This window comes from Typopeltis vanoorti, chromosome 20 (genome assembly GCF_054136105.1).
Source record: "Typopeltis vanoorti isolate ZY-2024b chromosome 20, IOZ_Tvanoo_1.0, whole genome shotgun sequence".
Classification (NCBI taxonomy): Eukaryota; Metazoa; Arthropoda; class Arachnida; order Uropygi; family Thelyphonidae; genus Typopeltis; species Typopeltis vanoorti.
In genome coordinates, this window is record NC_143568.1 from 94,671,384 (window position 1) to 94,696,327 (window position 24,944).

The 24,944-nt window shown below is 36.4% G+C and overlaps 1 protein-coding gene across 4 annotated transcripts in view; it reads left to right on the forward strand.

Annotated features, from left to right (window-relative positions):
• The first annotated feature begins 151 nt into the window (after nucleotides 1-151).
• LOC150095677 (syntaxin-like) overlaps nucleotides 152-24,944 on the forward strand; it is a 280,662-nt gene continuing 255,869 nt past the window's right edge. For all 4 annotated transcript variants that reach the window (XM_090410061.1, XM_090410062.1, XM_090410060.1 and 1 more), the window contains exon 1: nucleotides 152-366. In XM_090410061.1, coding sequence (XP_090266187.1) covers nucleotides 319-366 — 48 coding nt within the window. In that variant the 5' untranslated portion in view covers nucleotides 152-318. The remainder of the gene's footprint in view (nucleotides 367-24,944) is intronic.

The following is a 24,944-nucleotide window of genomic DNA, read 5'->3' on the forward strand; positions in this document are numbered from 1 at the left end:
AGTACAGTTAAATTTTTGCTTCGATTAAATCATTTATATATTTTAATATTTTAATGTAATAGATTTGTGATATCTTAAAAAAGTAATTTAAACTTGATCATTTTGGCTATTAAGGTAATCAGCACACTTCCGGTTGTTATGGCAGCCAGCTTTCATGCTTTGTTAAAGTGTACTGTACAAGTCACTGAAATTTCGGTTTGCAGCAGTCTTCTTTTACATGTAATGAGTAGTAACGAATTTAAATTAAATAATTACATTGCTCTGATCCGTGGTTCTCCTGAAGGATCATTTGTTTAAACATATCTTTAGTCTCTTAATATGCCCATTCGAGATCGACTCTCTGAACTAAGAGAAAAATCTTCTGTTGTAAGTGTGTTGCTATAAATTTGATATATGTATGATTACATGGGCATCATCTTATGTCTTCTTCTACATTTAAAATTAATAAATGCTTTTAGCAGATAGAGAGTTCAGAGCCACTTGCAATAACATGCAACCGGCAAGAACTGGAATTCAAAATAGCATTGGTATTTGGATGAGTGATGCCTACTGACTTTCACTTGTCGGTGTAGAACATATGTATGGATATACTTTTGCAGAAGCATCCTCTGCAAAATGGGAACTATTAGGAAATTTGATTCAGCTTTGTTGGCTGCCCGGGCATAGAAATAACATCCGGATAGGGTGAAGTGGAGTAGTGAAGGATCTCGTACTATCAGTAAATGTGACCACTTTTTATTGCCGCTTTACTGAAAAATATCTGAGTATCCGAGAGAAAAAGCTCTCCATATATGATTGGCTAACTTACCTTCAGCCGAAAAAGTCGAGGCCATACTTTTGGCTAGATGAGAATTGAACTCGGTTCTTTCTTTTCCATTCAGTCTTCCAATTGCCAAGAGACAAAAGCGCTTTTCTTCTTCTTCTTTTTTTTTTTTTTAATCCCATATAGCAGCACAACCAAAACGTAGGTCCTTTTCTAAGATACAGTTCTTCTCTCAGACAGCTTACCTTTATCATTGGGGGAAAATGACTTTTTCATTCTGGTAAAGTCATTCCTCCATGTGTCTCCGAAGTCACAAGATTCATTGCAAGAGATAATATTAATATTGTATATTCTCTTAAATATAAGCAACTTTTTGGATAGGAATATTAGCTGCTCATAGCTTACTTTCACAGAGTGATAGAATAGCCACCATACAAAACTACACAGTGACAGCATTTTTTATTTTATTTTATTTTTTGAGAAAAGTAATGACTATAATAAAGATGAAATGAAAATTGAAAGTGGAATGAAAAACGAAGAACATCTGGGAAACATTAAAGAGAATGAAAAAAAGCTGTTAAGAAGATGACTTATGGTTCAGCCAATGATTTTAGGGAATAAAGAAAATATCATTGCTCTAATGCCTTCCCAGATGAAATTTTGAAGTTAACTTGTGACAAATGCAAGAGCATTTACACATAATACAAATCTTTAGTTTTGTATGGAGATTGGAAAAAGTGAATGTATTCTCACTGTTGATAAAGTGTATATTTAAGTGGTAAGCAGTATTAATATATTAAAGTACTGTACTTGAATTTCCTACAAACTAGTAATTAAAAAAATATATATACCTGGACTCATTGTAGGAGATTTTTATGAAATCATTGCACTAGCTTAAATCTTTGCATCCGCCATACTCTGGCATGTAATCCATTTGCCTGCCATTCTATAAGCAAAACAGTTTTTTTTTCTGCCTCACACTTTCCTTATATAGCTTTAAGGTGATGTCTGTTCTTTGGTTGAATAATAAAAAAAAAAGTAAACTTATGAATGTGTATGTCTAATATATCATTTTCTTCTCTTATCAGTCAAACTTTACAGATGGCATTTTCCCAGTAAGTTCAAAGCATTGAAAAGCAGGTGACCATATTAGTGCAGGTATAATATGAACAAGATATGTGGATGTATTGTGGCACAGAAGTACTACTTGTCAGTTTGGTTTCCTTTTCAGCATTTGCAAGAATCTACTGTGATATCTTCACTATGATATTTCTTGCTTCAGTTCTGTTTATCATCACTCAAAGAACCAGTATTTTTTAACCATCGTGTTTTAATTTTTAACCAACTTATTTAAATTATTATAAAATTTTATTTACATGTACATACGAGTACATCAGCAAAGGGGCGAATTGAAATAGACTCGCGGGTAAGGGGTTCCCCACCCCTGCTATAGACTGATACCTATCTGATAACCATTTGCCTTCCCAATATACTATGGAGTGTCAATTTATACAATCTGGAAGGCTTTTATTTTATTTATGGTGACCGTATACACAAGATGTTGCAAAGGAGAGAATACTGCATATCATGCTGCTGGTATAGGTGACGTCAATAATAACAGAGAAGAAAAATCGGGTTTAGTTTTTCATTTCTCAAGAACGAACCATACCATACCATAGAGTGGGATAGAAGCACAATTCCTTACATGGAGGAGGACTTCCGCTCCCGAATTTTTAAGGAGGCCACAACAGTTTCCCACTGTACACAAAACCTTAACAGGAACCAAGGACTAATCTTGCCCGTGATCTGGAAGATCCTTATCAGATCCTTCAACTCGCCAGAACTGAATTATAGTGCCAACTATAGAATGTTCCTAAATAACAACAAGTGAGATCATCCACGCTCTATGAATGTATTGTACGCGCTCTGTTCTTTATTTAATATAATTGGAATCGGTTGATTTTAGTTTGTAACAGTTTTTTACTTTTTAGTGCCTTACATCAGTTATGTACCCTGAAGATGCCAACAGACTTAGTTGGTGAAACTAGTTGGTATAACTTAGTTGTTTATTATATACACTTGATCAATATAATTCCAATAAAAGTTTTTCCATGAATTGACTCTTCTTGGCAGCCTGCCAATGACAGCTCTTGCTTCTGTGGTCAGACTATAGCATGCTGGAGGATTTTAATAGTCTCTTAGGTAGTAGTATGGGGACATGCGAGTTGCTAATTCAGTGTTATTGAGTGTCAAGTAAGTAGAACTTGATGCTCAGTTACATATTAACTGGCAATCCACTTATATGTTCATACTCTCACTATCCTGAGAGGCTAGTGAGAGTATGAATTCATATCCAGCCAGTGCAACAGCAACATTAGATCACTTCCCTTGCTTGTGTATCATCTACATAATTGGGTTACTAACGGATTGGTGATGCAGAGCATATAGTCTTCCTAGCTGAGCCAGGCCAACCTTTCTGCACTATGATGAATATTGATACCCTAAGGCATATTTACCGTAGTTCAGGAAATGAAAACTAAACTGCTACGTTTTAAATAACTTTTTTGTCTAGTAAACACCTTGCCATACTCAACAGATGTTTGAAGCCACAGTTGACTTGTTTGATCCCCAAGGCTTTTAGATTTTTGAACAACATTTACATGGTTTTGCAGGCTGGCTGAGCCAGGCCAACCTTTCTGCACTATGATGAATATTGATACCCTAAGGCATATTTACCGTAGTTGGGGAAATGAAAACTAAACTGCTACGTTTTAGATAACTTTTTTGTCTAGTAAACACCTTGCCATACTCAACAGATGTTTGAAGCCACAGTTGACTTGTTTGATCCCCAAGGCTTTTAGGTTTTTGAACAACATTTAAATGTTGTTCAAAAACCTTAAAAAAACAAAAACATTAAAACGTTAAAACAAAAAACATTAAAAAAACCCAATAAAACTCATCCCAGAAAGTGAAATACAGCACCAAAATGCTTGGTCTTAATTATAATGTAAATGAAGTGCCCCCACTGCTTTAGAGACATTTAAACCTCACTTGTTATTTTCAAACAGAATTTCAACTACTGTTGTCCACTTTAACTTACAAACTCTTCATGATTTCCTCCACCACAATGTGAAACATTGTGGTGAGGACCTGACTGACCATTTGTTTATTTGTCAAATCTGATATCCTGTACCAGCAAATGATAAATCTTTAAACCTATCTTTAAAAAGGACCCATGATTTATTATTCTCTGATTTGGCTCAAAATTTCTTTGTCCAATTTACATTCATTTGATCTCTCTTTCTCTCCAAATTCTGATAATTACTCTGACCTTTTTTTTTTTTTCATTATTTTTCTGTGAATGGTGATTATCTACAGTCCAAATACCCAAGCAGTGAGGTGTCATTTTCCTTGGTGACTTCAATGTTCACATCTTTCCTTTTCCATTTCCACTGATTCATAATACAATTTAATGGAATAACTACAACACAAAGAGAAAGAATTAAATAGCAGGTTAAATGGTTTCAATATTTCATCTCTGTCACAGAGACATATCTTCTGAAATACAGTGTTAAAATTTAATAATATATGCAAAAATTCACAAGAAATAAGAAATGAAATTATTATTATTATTATTATTATTATTCCTGATACCTCCAAGGAGTCCGAAGACTCATCGCGGGAGGACATCTTCAACTGTGTTACACCTTACCTCTACTACGAATCAACGAATTAAATTAGACTATATAAAGACTAGTCTTATGAGGGGTACCTTCTATGGGTGCTGTTGGCTAGTCGGCTGTTTGATGGGAGGCTTAAGAATTAAACTTTCTCAAATCTTGGGAAGTTTAACACAACATTATTTATTACGTGGCTGGTTTTTTAAAATCTGCTACTGGTTTTAAAAAAGAGTTTTTCAAGTTTATATGTACTGTGATGGAGCATAATAGTTTTCTATCTGGTTCTGTGCAAGGTATCAAAGGCATGATCAGCTAGACCTGACTGACTATACTTGTGGCAGCAGATATATTTTTTGTGTTCATCTAGGTAAATGTTAGCATATCTGTCTGTCTTACCATAATATGATACGTTCGAAGAACAAGAAACTTTGTAAACACTGAAACAGAGGGGATGAATTGTATCCTTAGGAGAGAGAGGAAAAGGGAAGACAGCTTCAAACAAGGCTTGAAAGCAGTGCAGAGATAATTATTATTATTATTGTTATGGGCAACTCCAGGGAGTCCTTAGACTCATCGAGGGAGGCCCCAAATCATGTTCATCACAACTATTCGACATTTATACAGTATCTATCATACCTCGCCTTAAACTCATTCACTGTCACAGTATTCACTACAGACTCTGGTAGCCCATTCCACTCATTCACCACTCTAAAAGTAAAGAACCCAGCTCTAACACCCCTTACTAACCACACTTTTCCCCAGTTTCCATGGATGTCCCCTAGTCCTCCCACAACCAGCGCTGTTCACAGAAATATCTGATGAATTAATTTTATAGAAACCCTTCAGTAATTTGAATGTCTCAATCATATCTCGCCTCCTCTGCGTATCAAACAATTTTTGCAACCCACAAATCCTCAACCTGTTCTCATAAGGTTCATTCCACAGACCTGCTATCATCTCGGTCACTTGCCTCTGGATCCTCTCAACCTCCTCCCCATCAAGAAGAAACCTAGGTGACCAAATCTGGACACAGTAGTTAAGATGGGGTCTTATCAAGACTCGATACAGAGGAACAATAACCTGCTTGTCTCTGCTCGTCAAGGTATTTTTCAACAACCAAGTGAGTTGATGAGCTGATTTAGCCACTTTTGCAATGTGCTCCCTAAACTTCATCTCCCTATCCACCAACACTTCCAAGTCCCTGGTCTCATCAATCTCCTGGAGTACAGTTCAACCAATGTGATATACTGCTGCTAATCTTTTCATCCCAAAATGCATAACCTTACATTTTGTCACATTAAATTGACATTATTCTCCTTAGCCCAGACCTCCAATCTATCCAAATCATCCTGCAAAATTTTAACATCATCTGCATTCACTATTGCCCTACCTAACTTTGCATCATCTGCAAACAAATGAACTGTTCCTCTCAGATCTTTTCCTATATCATTAATGAACAAATTAAACAGCAGTGGTCCAAGAACAGATCCTTGTGGCACACCACTAGTCACAGGCCGTTTTGTGGACTCTACTCCTGAATAAACCACTCTCTGATATCTCTCTGCCATCCATCTCCGCCACCCTCCCATCCATCTCACCAACCGTATATCCATCCCCATATGCTGCAATTTACTGATTAGAATTCCATGTGGTATCCTGTCAAAGGCCTTAGCAAGGTCCAGTAGAATCACTGTAAACCCATTACCCTTATCCAGTTCAGCCGTCACTGTGTTATAATACGTGAGCAAGTTACTGAGGCATGACCTACCCTTCACAAAACCATGCTGTCCCCGATACAGTATCCCATTTTCATCTATCCAATCTTGTATTTTCCTCTTGACTATTTTCTCCAAGACCTTGATAACGATTCCTGTTATGCTGATTGGCCGGTAATTTTCAACAGCAGCCTTGGAACCACCTTTATGCAGCAGAACTGTTTTCCCCTCTTTTCACCCCCTTGGGACTGACCCAGACCCGAGACTCAAATTAAACAAAACGGGCAAGGGCACTGACAATGCTTTAGCCGCTTCACTTACAACACGAGCTGGTATACCATCCAATCCCACAAATGTATTGACATTGAGGTTCTGTAATAGACTATTTACCTCTACGTCATTCATCTCAATTCCAGTATAAGCTGTTGGTTCTTCTATTCCTGCAATGTCACCACCTGGATGATATACTCTTGCAAAGTGCTCGCTCAGTAATTCCACTATATCGACTGATTCGGTTACCTCCCTACCCTTAGCATTTTTTAAAATCATTCTGCCATGAACATTTTTCCTTTTACTTGCAACATATTGAAAAAGCTGTTTGGGATTCTCTTTAGCCTGCATGGCCAATTTTCTTTCGTAGTCCGCTTTTGCTTTTCTTATCACCCTTGTTATCATCCTGGCCTGAGCTTTATACTGTTCCTGCACCTGCTGGTCACCTTTCTCCTTAAATTACCCCCACAATTGTTTCTTTTTTTGCAGCTCAAGCTTAATAGTATTATTCATCTATTTAACCCCTACTTGATTTATTATTCGGAGTTTTGTTATACAGTCAACCATTGCCTCCTGCAAACACTTCTTAACCACCTCCCATGCACTATCAACATCCAACCCTTGCAGTTTTACATGTCATGGCACTGAGCCAAGCACACTCCTAAGCTTGTCATACTTACCAGCCCGGTAATTCCACATCTACCCTGTCTTAATTGTAAATTCCACTCCTTTAGCCACCTCCCAAGTCATGACCTTAGGATCACTCTCACCAATTGGTGGCAACATAGTCATGTTCGTTACAGCCACATTCTCAGATGCAATTACTAGGTCAAGCACTCTTTGCCCCCTAGTATTTTCCACTACATGCTGTCGCAGATAGTTGTCCCTTAATAACCGCATAAAATCCAGTTCCTTCCTCCCATGTGCTGCCCTCTCTTCTTTCCAGTCCATGTTACCATAATTGAAATCACCCATAATAATTACCCTCCTTCCACTCAATTCTTCTATCTGCCTATGCATGTGTTAAATGGATGCTATAAATTTAGATGGACGTGTTAAATTTCTCAAAATTTGGGAAACTTTAATTCTTGCCTGTGCCCAACAGCTAAGGCTAGCCAACAGTATGCACCCATAGAGAGTACCCCCACATAAGACTTTAGTCTTTATATAATTTAATTTCTTTCACTTATTATTTCTTTTTTTTTTTTGTGTGTTATTACAAACATTGTATTCCTGAAGATGTCTCTGTGGCAGAGACGAAATATTGAAATTTCTCTTTGTGCTGTAGTTGTTCCATTAAATTGTATTATGAGTGTAAACTAGCACCTACACTTAAACACACATTGATAGTTAGTTGGTTAATTATCTGGAATATGAGACTAGTTATTATTATTATTATTATTTTGACACCTCCAGGGAGTCCAAAGACTCATTGAGGGAGAGTGTGCCGACAGCATCGAACGATTGGCCCCCTTCCAACTACTAACCGCGCTCAAACTTACTTAACTGAGCCATTAGTAGCAGAGGCTCTACCAATCGACCAACCTTTGCCGGCAAAGGAAGAAATACACAGATATTTGCAGTCAGCAAGAACTTTCCAAGTTGTCCATCTGACCAGAATATTTGATTATTAACCAGAGTACTAGTACTCCTAATAAATATGCTGTCAGTGACATCTCTCTTCTTCATAATCCAGCCCATATCCTCATCTAAGTCTCCTTTTCTGCAGAACACATCTCACCCCCAGTCACTATTGGTCTCATATATCCTTTGGCACTACAATAGTGTCAAATGGTGTAAACTAAGTAATTTCCACTCCTTTCCTTTCCTTTCCTTGGACTGCCTACTATTTTCACTCTTCTAATTCAAACATCTCCCCCCCCCCCTCCCCAAACAAACAAACAAACAAAAAAAATAACCGGAAATGATTCCTACTGGAATGATAGCCCATTACTTCACCCTAAACTTCAGAAAACTGTCCCTCAAAAATTCTAGAAATTCATTTGCTTTTATACATCATCTTTTCCTTCCAATCCATATTCCAATAATTAAAATCTTCATTAGTATCACACTCCTATTTCTTACCCAACCAGTTTGTGTTAATATTTCATGATTCTTACTGTCTACATTCCCAGGTCTTTAATAACATCATGTTGTATTCATTTCAACCTCATATATACTGCCATTTTCCACCTTCATCCTGAATGGCCATAAAAATATTATTATTAACAAATATTATTACTTGCTAAGTAATTATTTTAGCTGGTAATTATAAGAGTATTACACTTTCAAGTAAAATTTGAGTCCTGTACAGCAACATGATTATTTAATGGTCCAGTAGTGTAACACAATTAAATGTAAGTCTCATAACAGTTTCTATATAGAAAACGAAAATAAAAATAAATGTAAAAAATTAGTAACTGTAATTGACTGGGATGCCAATTATAATAATTATATTTTGTTTCATTCAAAATTTATCATAGAGGATTTGATGCAAGGAACTGCTTAATCACCTAATTTATGATGAAAAAGAGCTTGTTCAGAAGCTCTTTTTCCATCATAATTAGGTTATATTAATTGATAAAACAAAGTAATTACTATCTCATCAGGTGAACTATACAGATCAACTACATCAGACCATTTCTTTCATTGAGCTGTCATATCACTTGAACTAGTGAGATAAGACAATAGATCTGTTGCTTTTTGGTAGGTGTGAATATTGCTTTTCCTTCTCTAAAACATCCAACATTAAATCGATTTTTTTTTAAGGTGCATTTTGCATAATCACATGTTAATTCAATTTTTTCATCCATATGTAAGTTCCTACTGGCCTCTGACTGGATAATGTTTTATTCAACCATGGTATCGGTCTGGCTCTGACTGATCAGACTTCAGTAAAGGTCAAAAGTCTGGCTAGTGACCCTTCCATAATGCATAGCACTGTGCATATCTGAGAGGAAGTGTGCTTTGCATAATGGAATACTAAAGCAATTGATGTGAAGTCATCAGCCTGTATATACAAGTAACTTAGTCAAGAAGTTATTTCACATGCAAACTTTATTTCCTTGCACTTGGATAAAGGATTAAAGTAGAAAATAATTTCTTGACAAGTATAATTTACTTTTTAACCAAACAAAAAATTTATAGCTATCTCTAATTCAAAGTATTTTAATAATAAGTGTACATCTTTTTACTACTTATATATGGGAAATATATAACTTCCCCATTGATTCAACCTTGGTATTATCTTCCTAGATCTTGCTCCCACTGATGATATTTAATATTTTTCATCTTCGGGCTTGCTTGCTTCCTGGAAAGCAGAGTGGTTCTACTTGGTGGTGGGCTTTTGCCTGTCACTAAATGGAGTCATTGCTGAATTTCCTGTCCTGGAGTGATGGGTTTAGTAGTAATCCTGTAAGGTCACTCAGTGAGATTTAGAGTGCTCTTGTGGATCATCAGAGTGTTTGGAGCAGTATCCCCCTGTACTACTTTAATAGTACCTCAAGAAGATTGACACTGGTCTGGATAGTAGCCTTCTCATACTGCATAGCATTGTGCACATCTGAAAGGAAGTTTGCTTTCATTATGCAACTGACATGAAGTCACCAGTCTCTGTATATAAGTAATTTAGTTGTGAAGATATTTCATGTGAACTTTGTCTGTTATGCATGGTTTAATGAGTCCTTAATGCATGATTTATCTAGTCCTTTACTGGATAAATTGTATTGATTTTGTATTGTATTTTGTTCATTTCTTACAACCATTTGTCATGCCACCATAATTTTTCTCCAAGTTGGACCATTTGCAGATCAAATTGTATCCGAATTCCATTCATTCATCCTCATCTGACCTTACTCAGATTGAGTTCCCAAACTGGGGAGTTTTTAGGCAATTTAATACAGTTGGCTTGTCATTCCTTTGCTGCATCCCTCTAACAGTAAGTATTTTATGTTTGTAGATGTGTGTGTTTGTAGGACTGGTTTACCTATTTGTAGGAAAACCTGAATTCCCAGGAGGAAAAATCATGCCAACCTGATATGAGACTGGTTTACTCATCTTTTATCTTCAGCTGGAAAATTCTGATAATGGTTTTTCACATCCTAGATTGAATTTGAACCCAGAATTTTCAAACCAAAGAGCTTTGTCTATATTGTCTGAGCTATTGGAAGCTCTGTATCAGGATTATTATTATTACATAACACTTCCAGGGAGTCCAAAGACTCACTGAGGGAGGGCACCTACTTTACAACTATCTGTCTCCACCACTCAATCCACTAACTACAATGAACGGCAACTACCATCATCATCTACAGCAGTGGTTCTTAATCTTTTTGAACACATGGAACACTTTTGATTATAAGAAAAATTTGGGGAACACCAAAAGAATTAGTGTCATAAAACAAACAATAAAAATATGCATGGACATGCCTTTTATAAAATGGAACTTATTTTAATGCGATACTTGAGCTTTTCGGCTTTTTCAGATTTCATCAATATCAGATCTAATATGCGATATAGCTATCCTCATCTCTTTGTCTATATTAATAAGTCTTTCACACTTTTTAGTTTTTATATTATTATTATTATTATGTGACACCTCCAGGGTGTCCAAAGACTCATCGAGGGGGAGTGTGCCAACAGCATCAAACGATGTGCCCCCTTCCAACTACTAACCATGCTCCAACTTTCTTAACTTTTTGTGAGCATTAGTAGCAGAGGCTCTTCCAATCGACCAATCTTTGCTGGCTTAATATTGAGAGACCGAGCTCACACAAATATGATGTTGAAAACTGTAACAAAATTTTCAGTGCCCTTTTGGAGAGAGCAGGGTATTTGGCTTGGACAAAAATCCAAAATTCATCCAGAATTATTTCAGAGAATTTCATTTTTAGAGTATGATCCATTGACGAGGTAACTAATTGTTCTTCTTGTAACAAAAATTCACAACTCGATGTATTAACTGTGCCAAATTGATTTTGTGTTAAGTCATAATTGTGTGATATAAGGAAGGAAAGTAACTTGAAATCTTTTCTTCCAATATTATTAAATGTTCTGTTATAACGAAAATAATTCCTTTCTCATTTTTATTATGGGGCAAAGGAAACTTATCTACTGTATTTTTTTCTGATATGCAGTTTTTCAAAAAGAGATACTTTTTTTTCTGAAAAGCTGACATTTGTCAGTGGATGTCAAAATATTTTCATTTTTCCCTTGGATACTTGTATTAATGCTATTTAAGTAATTAAAAATATCAGCTAAATATGCCATTTTAGCACACCAAATATCATTTTGAAGACATTTTTACAAAGGCATCTATACCTTCATTTTGAAAAAAGGCCAATAACTCATTCTTAAGTTCTAAAATTTGGAGTAGTATTTACTCCTGGATAACCTTCTTATTTCAGTGTGCAAAAGCAAAGATTCGTACTTGGCTTCCATAGATATGCAAAGTTTTTTTTAAAAAAAAGCGTGCTTTTAAAAGTTTCTTGACTCAATGTAATTTACCATATTTACAACTTGGTCTAGTACAGGTTTTAATATTGCCGGTAATGTTTTTGATACTAGTGATTCTCTGTGCAAAAAATAGTGCATAGATATAAAATTTGTTTTATTTTCTTTGCAAGTTTTTTTTTTAAAAAAAGGCATGCTTTTAAAGGTTTCTTGACTGTAATTTACCATATTTGCAACTTGGTCTAGTACAGGTTTTAATATTGCTGGTAATGTTTTTGAAACTAGTGATTCTCTGTGCAAAAAACAGTGCGTAGATATAAAATTTGTTTTATTTTCTTTGCATGGGTAACAAATCCTTTAATAGAGCCTACCATTGATGGAGCACCATCCGTACAAATTCCTACACACAACTCCCATGAAATTTTAAAATTTCAAAAAGCAGTCTTCAGTTGTTAGGATCAGAGTAGTCAATTACACTCAGAACTGTCATGTGACATCTTTCACCAGCGGAACACTTGTAACCAGTTCGTGGAACACCGGTTAAGAACCACTGATCTATAGCAATGCCATCTACTTCCAATCATCATCACCACTAGTATTTTCAGTCGCAAACATCCATGCCTACAGTGAGATTCGAACCCACAGCCTTTTAGCTATAGAGTGGATACAGTACAGGAACTAGGCCGGCATTATATATAGAAGTAACTCTGTTCTAGAGCCTCTATAGCTCAGTCAGTAGACGAAGCCCTTTGATTGAAAAGACTTGGATTTGATTCCCGTCTATGATGTGAGGAACCTTTATCTGGTTTCTTTCGACTAAAGGTGAGCTGGTCTTGTATGGAGGTAGAGGTCCCAGAAACTCGGGGTTTTTCATCCCTCAGAACAGGCAAACCTACCTCGTGAACATGCACAGATCTATAGTCAAAAATATATATTTAGAGGCATTTTTTTTTTTTTTTTTTTTTGGAGGGCACAACCTTAACCAGTACTAAGAGGGAGAGATGGGGAAATTTGGGAGAACCCCCACACGACAAACAAACTCTATTCTGCTTGATGGGATATGTTATTATTATTATTTTCTTCACCTCCATTTAGCCACAAGACTCATTTGTAGGAGGTCAACACACTAATTAATCTAAAATCTTTTGTTCCACTCCTTAAGCTGATTTGGCGTTTGCACTTTCACCACTCTTTCTCAGGCAACACATTCTATTCTCTTGCTACTTCCTTTTGCAACGTCCAGGGATGACTCTTGTTCTACCATATGAAAAATCTCCCCAGTGTTAATTTGATGATAACCCTTCAACATCTTAAATATCTCAGTCATAGCCTCTTTTTTTTTTTTTTTTTAATCAGACTCTGCATGCCCTCGGTCTGTCATCATAATTAACATTATACAGTCCTGATATTATTTTTATTATCCACCTACAAATACTGGTGACCAATTATGAGCACAAAAATCCATGTTGTCTGAACAAAGCTTTACACAATGTGACTATTCCCCCTTTTCTCTCTCTCTCTGTCATTGTCCTCCTCATTATTGCAGAAATTCTCGTAGATGTCTTCACAACCTTTGTAATATGTCCTCCAAACTTCATATTTCTATCCAAAATCACTGCAAGATCCATTGCTTCCTCCCTTTATTCCCAGTATAACTCCACCAAGTGAGTATGAAGCATTCCATCTGTGGCTTTCATATTTCAAAACCTTACATACCCATTTATTTGACTGCCTTTCCAGCTTATTCAAATTCTCTTGAAGAACCAAAACATCAACACTATCACTAATAATATTTCCAAGTTTCACATTGTCTGAACATAGATTGAACTCTAATGGTCCCAGGACTGAACCATCTGGATCTCCAACTGTAACTTTCCTATACAACTCTCTGATATCTATCTAAGAGCCAATCACCGATCTAATCCACTAAACTGATATCCAAACCCATATGTTGCAATTTAAAAATCAACTTGTCATGCAGCATCCTGTCAAATGACTATGAAAAATCCAAAAAAAAAGTTACTATATTGATTGTATAAGATATAACGGATACTAAAATAAGAGCACCTCTTAACAGATCTGGCCTGCATAAATAATAAATTACTCTCATCTGCCCAATTCTGTATGTGAGTTCTTACCAATTTCTCCAAATCTTAAAAAGTACAGAAGAAATACAAACATGCCTATAGTTTGATACCTCCATTCTACCACCACTACCTTTATGCAGTGGCACTGGCTTGCACTCCTTCCGCTTTTCAGGAACTTGTCCCATTGCAAGACTTTCATTAAACAGCCAAGTTAATTGCATGGTCAGTTCCACAGTACATTTTGTGGAACTGACAAAATCTGCATAACAAAACTCTGTCTGGTCCCCCTTCCTACTGAGTATACTAAATGACACAGTATTTAGAATACATCCTCTTCATTCACTTCTAGCACTTCACTAAATATATAATTTAGTGTTTCACTAGCACTTCACTAAATATAATTTATATAAAATTAAACTAATTATATAATTCATAGTCTAACCAAGTGAAAAAAAAAACTTCCAACATCTTTCTCTAATTCAAAGTAGTTTAATAATAAGGTGTGACACCTTTTGGCAACTGGCATATGCAAATATGAGTTCTGCATTGCTTCAACCTTGGTATCACCTCTGGGTCTGACTCCCACTGAAGAGACCTCAGTAAAGGTTGAAACCGGTTTGGGTAGTAACCCTTCCCATAATGCATAGCATTATACATGTCTGCAAGAGATGTGCTTTACATTATGGGATATTAAGAAAAGTGATGAGATCTTAGTCACGAGTTGCCCCAGTCCTGAAGATACTTCAGGTGCAAACTTTATTTGCTTACACTTGGATAATGGATTAAACTAATTTGTACAGTTATCTGTACAATTTTCTCTTAGGTATCTCCCATGTACTACTTATCTCTCTTCTTTCAAATTCAGCGATTTCATTGTATTGCTGCAAGCTGGTTTTTAAGTTAGCGATAGTTTCCTGCCTTATAATTCCATGTAAATTATTTTTTTCCTTGACATTTCTACATGTTTATTCATCCTCCAAGTCAAGATTATAGTCACAATCAGATGTGCTGGTACTATGACCAGATCCAAACTCTTGATCCTCGTGCTTTTGCCTCCACCACATGCTGCCTAAGATGTGTCTCACTCCTTCAAGAAATAAAAAATTCAGTTCTCTTAGTACTGCATGCTGTCTCCTCATGCAGTTTATATTGCTATAGTTGAAGTTCTCCATAATGATTCACTTGCTTTGCACTTATAAACTAATTTACCTAAACATTTCCGCTTATCACCATTTATATTTCCTAGTCTATAGCGACATCCCACTAAATATCTTGTCTTATAAATGTCTATCTCACACCGTGTACTCAGATCCATTAGTGTTATTTCTATCGTAATTCTCCACCGTGCAAAAATTCATAGTTCATCTCTTATCATAAATAACACTCCACCATCACGTTTTCATTCACCACCATGTTTACCATCCTATCCTACTGAAATGTGCTTTATTCTTTGACTTCTATCTCTGTTAAAACATCTTCCTCAGTCAATCAAGTTTAACTGGCACCAACAATTTTTGGAGAGACTGAGTCAACAGTGCTATAACTCATTCTATTTACATGGAATTATAAGGCAGGAAACTATTGCTGACTTAAAAACCAGCTTCCAGCAATACAATAAAATCATCTCTCTTTTCCTGTTCCACCCATTCTCTCTTGCTTTTTTGTACTCTTTTCCACAAGAAGTACAAGATGAATAATGGTAATAATTAGTTACATGAAGAGTATAAAGAAGAAGCCAGGAGAGTGACTCAGTTAGTAAGGAAAACAGAAGTACAAAGATTCTTTACCTTAAGAAAACAAAGCATTGTTTTCTTAAGGTAAGGATGAGTAAAAGATTAAAACAAGGATATAATTTCTTGTACTTTGTAACCCAGTAATAACTCTTTCTACAACTATGATCCATAGTATATAATAATATGGCAATACACCGTGTTACTACTTGTATATTGAAAATATATGACTTCTGCAATGGTTTAATCTTGGTATCTTCCGGGATTAACTCATTCATGAGACCTTGATAAAGGTTGAATTGTCTGTAGTGAACCATTCCATAATGTTTTTTTTTTAAAAAAATTTTTTTTGATTATGGGTTCATGAGGCATTTGATATGAGAATGTCCTCTATATACAATTAGACTATTGAAGATATTTTGTTTGCAAAGTATTAAACTTGGGTAAAGTATTAAAACAGGAATATAATTTCTTGTCAAGTATATTATACAAGATCCTAGAGCTAAGTTTTTCTATTGTGATAAATCTCATTCCATCTTCTCTAATCAAAGGGCATGACCTTACACTTAGCAACATTGAAGTGACATCTTCATTCTTGAGCCAGGTACCAACCTATTCAAATCCTGCAACAACATTGTCAGAACTACCTTTCATTGCTCTTCCTAATTTAGTGTCATCATTAACAACTGAATATCTCATCTCAAACCATAAACCAAACTATACCAATAAGTGAAACATGATGGGATGAGAATGATATCCTGACTGGAATAGAAATTGAAGCATATGATGTTTTTCATGAGGATGGGAAGGGTTAAAAGGGAGGGAGAATACTATTAATGATAGTAGAGGAATTATGTCTGCACAGGATTGAGATATGAGGTTGGAAAATAGCAGCAGTGGAGCTTTGAAGCATTATGGTGAGGTACAGGATAATAGGATGAAATATTTAGTTGGGTATTGTTATAGGCCAGGGTATGTGAAGAATAGAGACAAAGAAATTATAGGCAAATTGGCTTAGTGAGTCAGAGAAGGTTGATCATTATTGGTGATTTTAATTATGATAATATTTTTTATAATTTAGAGATAATAGGTGGAGTGAATTTCTCGAGTTCTTAAGAGACAACTATCTTAGGCCATATGATATAGAGGACACAAGATGGTTGAGAGTCTTAGATCTGATCATATCATCAGAGCATGTGATTGTGAATGGAGCATCTCATCTTCCTCCAGTTAGTGAACATGACCATGATGTGATCTGTGATCATCTTGGTTATAGGCATTCACATGAGAACTGTGAGGAAGGGCTATATGTGGAAATATAAGGCTGCTGATTATGAAAAAACTTGAGATTAGGAGCTATAAGCATGGAAAGGAGAGAGAGAGAGAGAGAGAGAGAGAGAGAGAGATGCTACTTGGGCACTGATCAAGAAATATTTCACAGCAGCAATGTCTGACTATTCCAAATGTGAACATGCTAAATAAGGAGTAAAATGGATGAGAAAAGGGATCAAGCATGAAATTTGGCAAAAGAAGAAGAAGGCATTGTGGAGCAACATATGATGAATATTAGTAATAATTAGTTGCTTGAAAGTACAAATAGCAGGCTAGAAAGGTGACTCAGTAAAGACAGCAAAAGTGCAATATGAGCAGAAAAGCCGAGAAAATCCTAGTGAGTTCTTTTTTTTATGTGGCAAGTAGAAGAAAGAATGACTGTGGGAGGAGGAGGATGTTAGTAGACAACAATGGCATATTGGTAACTCCTGCAGAGGATATAGTTGAGATATGCAATGAGCACTTTATTGGGTTATTTCATCTTCATGATTGTAACATCATGAGAAGGAGGAATGAATGATGAGATAGTATATGAAGAATTTAATAAACTTGATGTTAATAACAGTATATCACCATATCTTAAGAGGAATGCTCCAGGGAAATAATGGTACCATTACACTTGTTTAACATAAGTCTTGTATCAGGGTAGGAAAACCAAAGGAGCGGAAAGAAGATAAAATTGAAAGTTACCATCTTACCCCAGTCCTGAAGATACTTTCAGGCGCAAACTTTGTTTGCTCACACTTGGATAAAGGATTAAACTAAATTTATTATTAGAAGATAAAATTGTTCTACTTCACAAAGGGTGGGGGATAAGACTGAGGCTACAAAATATGGGCCAGAGACTGTCTATCTTGGGTTGTAGTTAAGATGTTAAAGAGGTTGTTGAGGACTAGGATTCAGAATTTGGTTGATAATAGCATTATTTTCTATGATGGGTTTGTTAAGGGGAGGTCATGCTTCAGCAATCTGCTTATGTGCTACAACAAGTTAACAAATTTACTGTCTAAGGGAGATGCATATACAGTAGTATACTTGGATTTTTCAAAGGCTCTTTTGATATGTTGCCACATGACAGGCAGGTAACAGAATTGAAATGGACGAGATTGAATAAAAGACTAGTAAGTTCGATAGGTGATTGCCTATCAGAGGTATTAACAGTTGTGTATGGAAATATTCCATAACAGGAGAATCACTAGCAAAGTGCTACAGGGATCTCTCTCTCTCTCGTGGCAATTTTTTGTTTAACTTGCATGGTAATGATATTCAGACAAGCTTAACTGGAGATGTGTAGCTATTTCCAGATGATGCAAAGTTAGGAAGAACTGTGAGAAGCAGTGCTGATGCTGTGACTATACAGGCCTTCCATATATCAATAGGCTGTGAATGGAATTATTAGTTTGTTAACAGCTCAAAGGATCACTTGAGTGTTAAAAAACAGACAGGTAGGTTATCATCCATCTTTATAAGGCTTTGATATGATCACATCAGGAGTATTATGTTCAGATTTGGTTGCCTAAAGTTTGTTTAGGATATTAATGTGGTGGAGAAAATTTTACAGTGTGAGTGACAAAGGAGACTGGTCTGTGGAGTGCTTCCTGTGAGAATAGACTAAAGATCTGACTAAAGGAGAGAGACTATAGACTAAAGGGTTGCAAAGTTTGGCTGATTGCAGAAAAGAGGGGAAACGAGAGAAACATGTTTCTTATAGGGTTATTACAGTGGCATAGCTACAGCTTTTCCTCTCATTGACCCACCAAAAATACTACAAAAAATCAAAACGATGTATGGGGAAATAAATTAAAACACTATGTTTATTTTTGAAGTAAAATTCTAATTTCAATATTCTAAAATGTTATTTTTCTTGCTTTTCTGTTAGAAAAATCATCGATGACATTGGCGAAGTCTATTTCATAGTAATGTAGGTAAATCATAATCAATTTTATTTAGAAAAACTCCTCTCACAACTAACAACACTTACAGCAATTGTGAGGAAAATTTGCAGTGATATTACAATATTTTTAACTGAGTTCTCGAGACTGTATTTTAGAATTAACTGCAAAAGTTCAAAAAGGTTCAAAGTGCTGCCTGGGGCGAACCGCCCCCTCTGCACCCCCCCCCCCCCAGCTACGGATGTCCATTGCATTGTTTACAAGGAAAGTGAAATAGTACTTTCCTAGGAGCAATGAGTTGTTACTTTGGTATGTTATTTGCCTGTTGTTCTTATGCAAATGTTATGGAGATGTTTTGTCAGAAGCATCCTGACTCTCTTGCTCCTTAAAATTTGACAAGATTAATCAAACAGTGACTGCGGTACACAGTATGTTGCAATGTTCACCTTCAAAGAGTCTTAAAAAACTCTCTACACAGACAGGTATATCATATGGTAGTACTTGGAGAGCGGCCAAACAATTAAAGATTCATCCATACTGTGTTTGCTCAGTTCAGGAATCAAAGCCACTGGATGAGGAAAAAACGTGTTGTGTACTTGTAGCACTGAAGCAATCAGAGCAGCCAGTAATTCCATGCTTCATAGAGTTGTGTCCAATTTGGTAAAAAGATCACATCCCTGCATTCAAGAACGAGGCAGCCATTTTGAACATTTGTTTTAGTAATATTATTCATTTTTGCCTTTGTAAAGATATGGTTATTAGCTTTGTAGCAATTTAGTTCTATAAAGTTTGTCACTAATATTGAAAAATTCAAGTTTATTTTATGATGTACATAATGGATCATTCTGTGTAATGTACATCTGTATATAATGAACAGGAGCGAATTCTCTATGCTTGCTGCACAAGCTCATTAATTGAGAAAGAAGTAATATTTATTTGTTAATAAATGCATGCATTTATAAGCATTCCATTTAGGCTTTTATTTCTGTAGACAGAAGATATTTTAAGCTTGCGCGACAATAATTGAGCTTTGCGTTGTGTATCGAAGGCTGATGCTTGCTCGTCTAGTCAAAGCTACCTTGGCTTACTCGGTTGTAGGAGCTTCCAGGTCCTCGCTGCAGCACTGTGATTTCATGCACACGCATAGCCATTTCCGCTCCCTTCACATCATCTTAAACACAGGCCATATGCAGTCAAGTTAGCTCTAGCCAGTGAGCTACAGCCAGCCTTTACAAGTGTGCGTGTTGCTTGGGAAAATTAAGTTACAACCAACTTTTTATGACAGTGTTATTGACCAGTTCATAAAGAAGAACCGTAGGGTAGAATTTGTATTCAAGTAGCTAAATTGAAAAAAGATAGAATATCATTTGTAAAATAAATGTTGTATTTGTATGATTAAATGTACATAAATTTCTAAATATATAGTTTTAAATGGTCAGTAATTCATTATTCTGCTAATCAGACTTCAATCACACCTCTCACTCCCTGAATGATAACAAGAGCAAGCTTGAATTTCAAGACCAGCATTCACCCCTGATAATGAATTAGACAGATAAATAGTGTAGTAGTGATATGCATGAACAGTGAAATTAGGCACGAAGTGGGGAACAGAAGTTGGCGTGGAGATATAATATGGTACTAGTAATCAGCTACATGAGGGCTATAAAAGTGGCAAGCATGGTAGAAAGAGAACAGTATGAGAGGGGAGCAGCTATCAAGGCAAGGAAATTTTTCTATGTAGCAAGCAAGAGGAAAAATGATTGTCAGTGGTTGAAACTGGTTGATGCTGACTGCAGCAAAGTGACCATGGCAAAGGATAAAGTGGAATTATTTAATGATTACTTTTCCACTGTATATCATTCTGCTCTAAACTCCTAGAAGGGAGACAAATGCTGGAAAGACCTAGAGTGAAAGAAACAAAGGTGTTGAGTGTATAGATGTTAATAAACATGTGGGAATGAATGACATATCACCATGTATTTTTAGGGAATGTGCAAAGCAGTTGGTTGTGTGCCTTTGACGTGGTTGTTTAATGAGAAGGTTGAATGAGATGGCTCCCTAGTGCTGCTGTACACAAATGCTGTTTTGACAGCTGTTTCTTTCCAAATACAGAACAGTCTATATCTGAATTTAATGTACTGAAGAGACTTAGGATTAGAATACAGGATTTGGTTAATAGACATCCTTGTATTTGCATATAGACATAACAAGTTACCTCCTCACTTTTTCTTATACTTAAATCTACATTCTGCTTGGCCCAGTTGAACAACTTTCTCTTTTCTCTTCCCAGATAAACTCAAAATGCCAAAACCCAAAGCACAGTCCATTCCTTCAGCAGATTCATATGCATGCTCATTGACATGCATATCACTTATGTCTTCACATCCTAGATGAACTTACACATCCTCAGCATTTCTCCCAAGATGATCTAGTTTCCCTGACTCTCTGCATTAAGTCTCATTCCAATAAATAATTTCTGTAGGCACCTAATATTAAATACATTCAAGTGCAAATATGAAAAACAAATTTCTTGAATTGGTGAAGGAATGACAACCTTAGGCAACATATAAGGGAGGCCACACGAGTATTGAGTCTTAGATCTGATCATGTCATTACAGGATGTGTGATTGTGAAAGGAGTGCCTCATCCTCCTCCAGTTGGTGAGAATGAGAAGTGAATCCGTGGGTATTAGGCAGTTATTTGTGAGGAAAGAATGCATGTAATACTGGGCTGGTGATTATGAAAAAACTTAGAAGATAACTGGTAACTATAACATGGAAAGATTAGTTGAATCGAAAGGAGATAGATGCTGCATGGGTACTGATCAAGAGCTGTTTAATAGTAGCAATATCTAAGAATATCCTGAAAGGAGGAGTAAAAAGGATTAATGAAGAGATTAAGTAAGCAATCTGGAAAAAGAAGGCTTTATTGATGCAGCACAGGATGAAAAGTAATAATTAGTTGCGTGAGGACGATAACTTGGTAAGGACAGTCTGAATTGACCAATCAGACCAAGAAAAATCTAGAGAATTCTTCAGTAAGTGGGAATTTTAAAAAATGAATATGGGAAGGTGATGTTGGATGAAAATGGTAGATTGATAATGGCTGCAGATGATATAGTTGAGGTATTCAATGAACAGTTTATTAGGGTATTTCATCCTCATGAATGTGACATGTGGGACTCGAGTATAGAGGGTATGGTGGTGGAGGGACTGATGATTACTGAGTAAAGTTTTAGGAGGAATTATGTAGACATGAATATTAATAAGGATTTGACAACATAACACCTCATTTCAGAAAGAAATGCTCCAGGGAGTTAATGTCCCCCTGGGTATACCAGTTTAATAAGAGTCTTGAAACAGATTAAACAGCAGTGGTTCAAGAACAGAACCCTGCGGCACACCACTAGTCACAGGTCGTCTTTTGGACTCTACTCCTGAATAAACTACTCTTTGATATCTCTCCATCAACCACCCACTTATCCATCTCATCAATCCTATATCCATTCCCATATGTTGTAGTTTACGGATTAGAATTCCATGTGGTATCCTGTCAAACACCTTTGCCAGGTCCATTAGTATCACTGTAAACCCATTACCCTTATCCAGTTCAGCCATCACCTTGTTATAAAACTTGAGCAAGTTACTGAGGCATGATCTACCCTTCACAAAGCCATGCTGTCCCCTGTACAGTATCTCATTTTCATCAATCCATTCTTGTATTTTTCCCTTGACTACTTTCTCCAAGACCTTGACAACGACTCCTGATATGCTGATCGGTCGGTAATTTGCAACAACCGTAGTCTTGGATCCTCCTTTATGCAGTGAAACTATTTTCCCCCCTCTTTCCACACCTTTGGGACTAAACCAGACCCGAGACTCAGATTAAACAGCATGGTCAAGGGCACTGATAATTCTTTAGCTGCTTCACGTAAGACTCGTGCCGGTATACCATCCAATCCCACAGATGTGATGTGAAAGGAGTAAACTAATGGTTCCTTCATTTTTTCAATGTCACCACCTGGATGATATACTTTTGCAAAGTGCACGCTCAGTAACTCCACTATATCGACTGATTCAGTGACCTCCTTACCAACGTCATTCCTTAAAATCATTTTGCCGTGTACAGTTTTTTTCCTTGCTTGCAGCATATTGAAAGAACTGTTTGGGAATTCCCTTTTGCTTGCATAGCTAGTTTCCTTTCATAATCTACTTTTGATTTTTTTACCACACTCGTTACCCTTCTGGCCTGCACTTTATACCGTTCATGTGCCTGCAGGTCGCCCCTTTCTTTAAATTCCCTCCACAGTTGTTTCTTTTTTGCAGTTAAAGCTTAATGGTGTTATTCATCCATTTAACCCCTACTTGTTTTACTATTCGGACCCTAGGTATACACTCAGCCATAGCCTCCTGTAAATGCTCCTTGACCACTTCCCATGCTCTATCGACGTCCAGCCCTTGCAGTTGTACATGCCATGGCACTGATCCAAGCAATCTCCTAAGCTTGTCATACTTGCCAGCACGGATATCCACACATATCCTGTCTTAATTGAAAATTCCACATCTTTAGCCCCCTCCCAGGTTAAGTAAGACCTTATGATCACTCTCACCAATAGGTGGCAACATGGTCATATTCATTATAGTCAAATTCTGAGATGCTATTACCAGGTCAAGCACTCTCACACCCCTAGTATTTTCAATTACATGCTGTCTCAGATAGTTATCCCTTAATAATTGAATAAAATCCATTTCCTTCCTCACGTGTCCTCTCCTCCTTCCAATCAATATTACCATAGTTGAAATCCCCCATAATAATTACCCTCCTTCCACTCATTTCATCAATTCATATGCATACTATCTCCACCATCTATTCCATCACCTGGTCTATAGCAGCACCCAGCTGTATATTTTATTCTGCCAGTCTCAATCTCACACCAAATAGCCTCAAATGAGCTCCTTTCACTATCCTGCGATACAACTTCAATTCTCCTTGGCTGCAGTTTATCAGCTATCATCAATAACACCCCTCCCCCTATTTTATTCTCTCTGTCCCTCCTAAACATACTATAACCCACACATTCTATCTCACTAACTATATCATTTTCTGTCAGCCATGTTTCACTAATGCCAATAACCTGTGGTCAGGAAGAGCCAATCAAGACCAAAAATTCTTCCTTCTTGTTCCTAAAACTCCTGGCATTAGTATACATGAAATGCAGTGATCCCTTTGTCCCACCCCTATCTTGATGCGTTATTCTAAATGTTCCATTCCCATTTTTTGTCCTTAGTGCTGGCTTGGGTACATTATATAGATTCTTACACTCAACTGTTTCACTGATGTCCGCATATCCACCCCCCCTTCTCCTTTAGTTCTAGTTTCCCTGGTTCTGCACATCCATTTTCACTTCATCAGCAACACTTTTTCCAGTCTCCGCACACCAAGTCCATTCAAATGCAGGCCATCCATCTTGTATAAGTCCTTTTGCCCATCAAACTCATTCCACACCACACCGTCTGCATAACCTGCGCATAATGTCATTTGCGATTATGGCCCTCATTCTAAACTCCTCTCTGTCATACTGCTGCAACAGACTCACCATTCTAAACCTTAAGATTAGATATAAGATATAGACTATAATATATATATATAGCTGATAAAAAGGATATCGTTGCTTCAAATCAATATCTAAATAGATCATATGCCTTTTTCTTTAAAAAAAACAAGAATGTAAATACCATTTATTATCATATATTTTTTGTGTTCATGACCTGTTTACAGTCATGCTGCAAACAGATAATGTTCGTTTTCTTTCCTTAAAAGGGCAAAAAATTATTTACAAAACTCTTTGCATCAGGATAAAATGTCAAATTTATCACTTTTACTTATTGAAAATGATGTTGTGAATAATTTGAATATGATGATATTATTCATACATTTGTGAAAGAAAAGTCTAGGAAAAAACATTTATAGTGTCTTTACTTTGCATTAGTTTAACATTGTGTTTGATATATTATTATTATTATT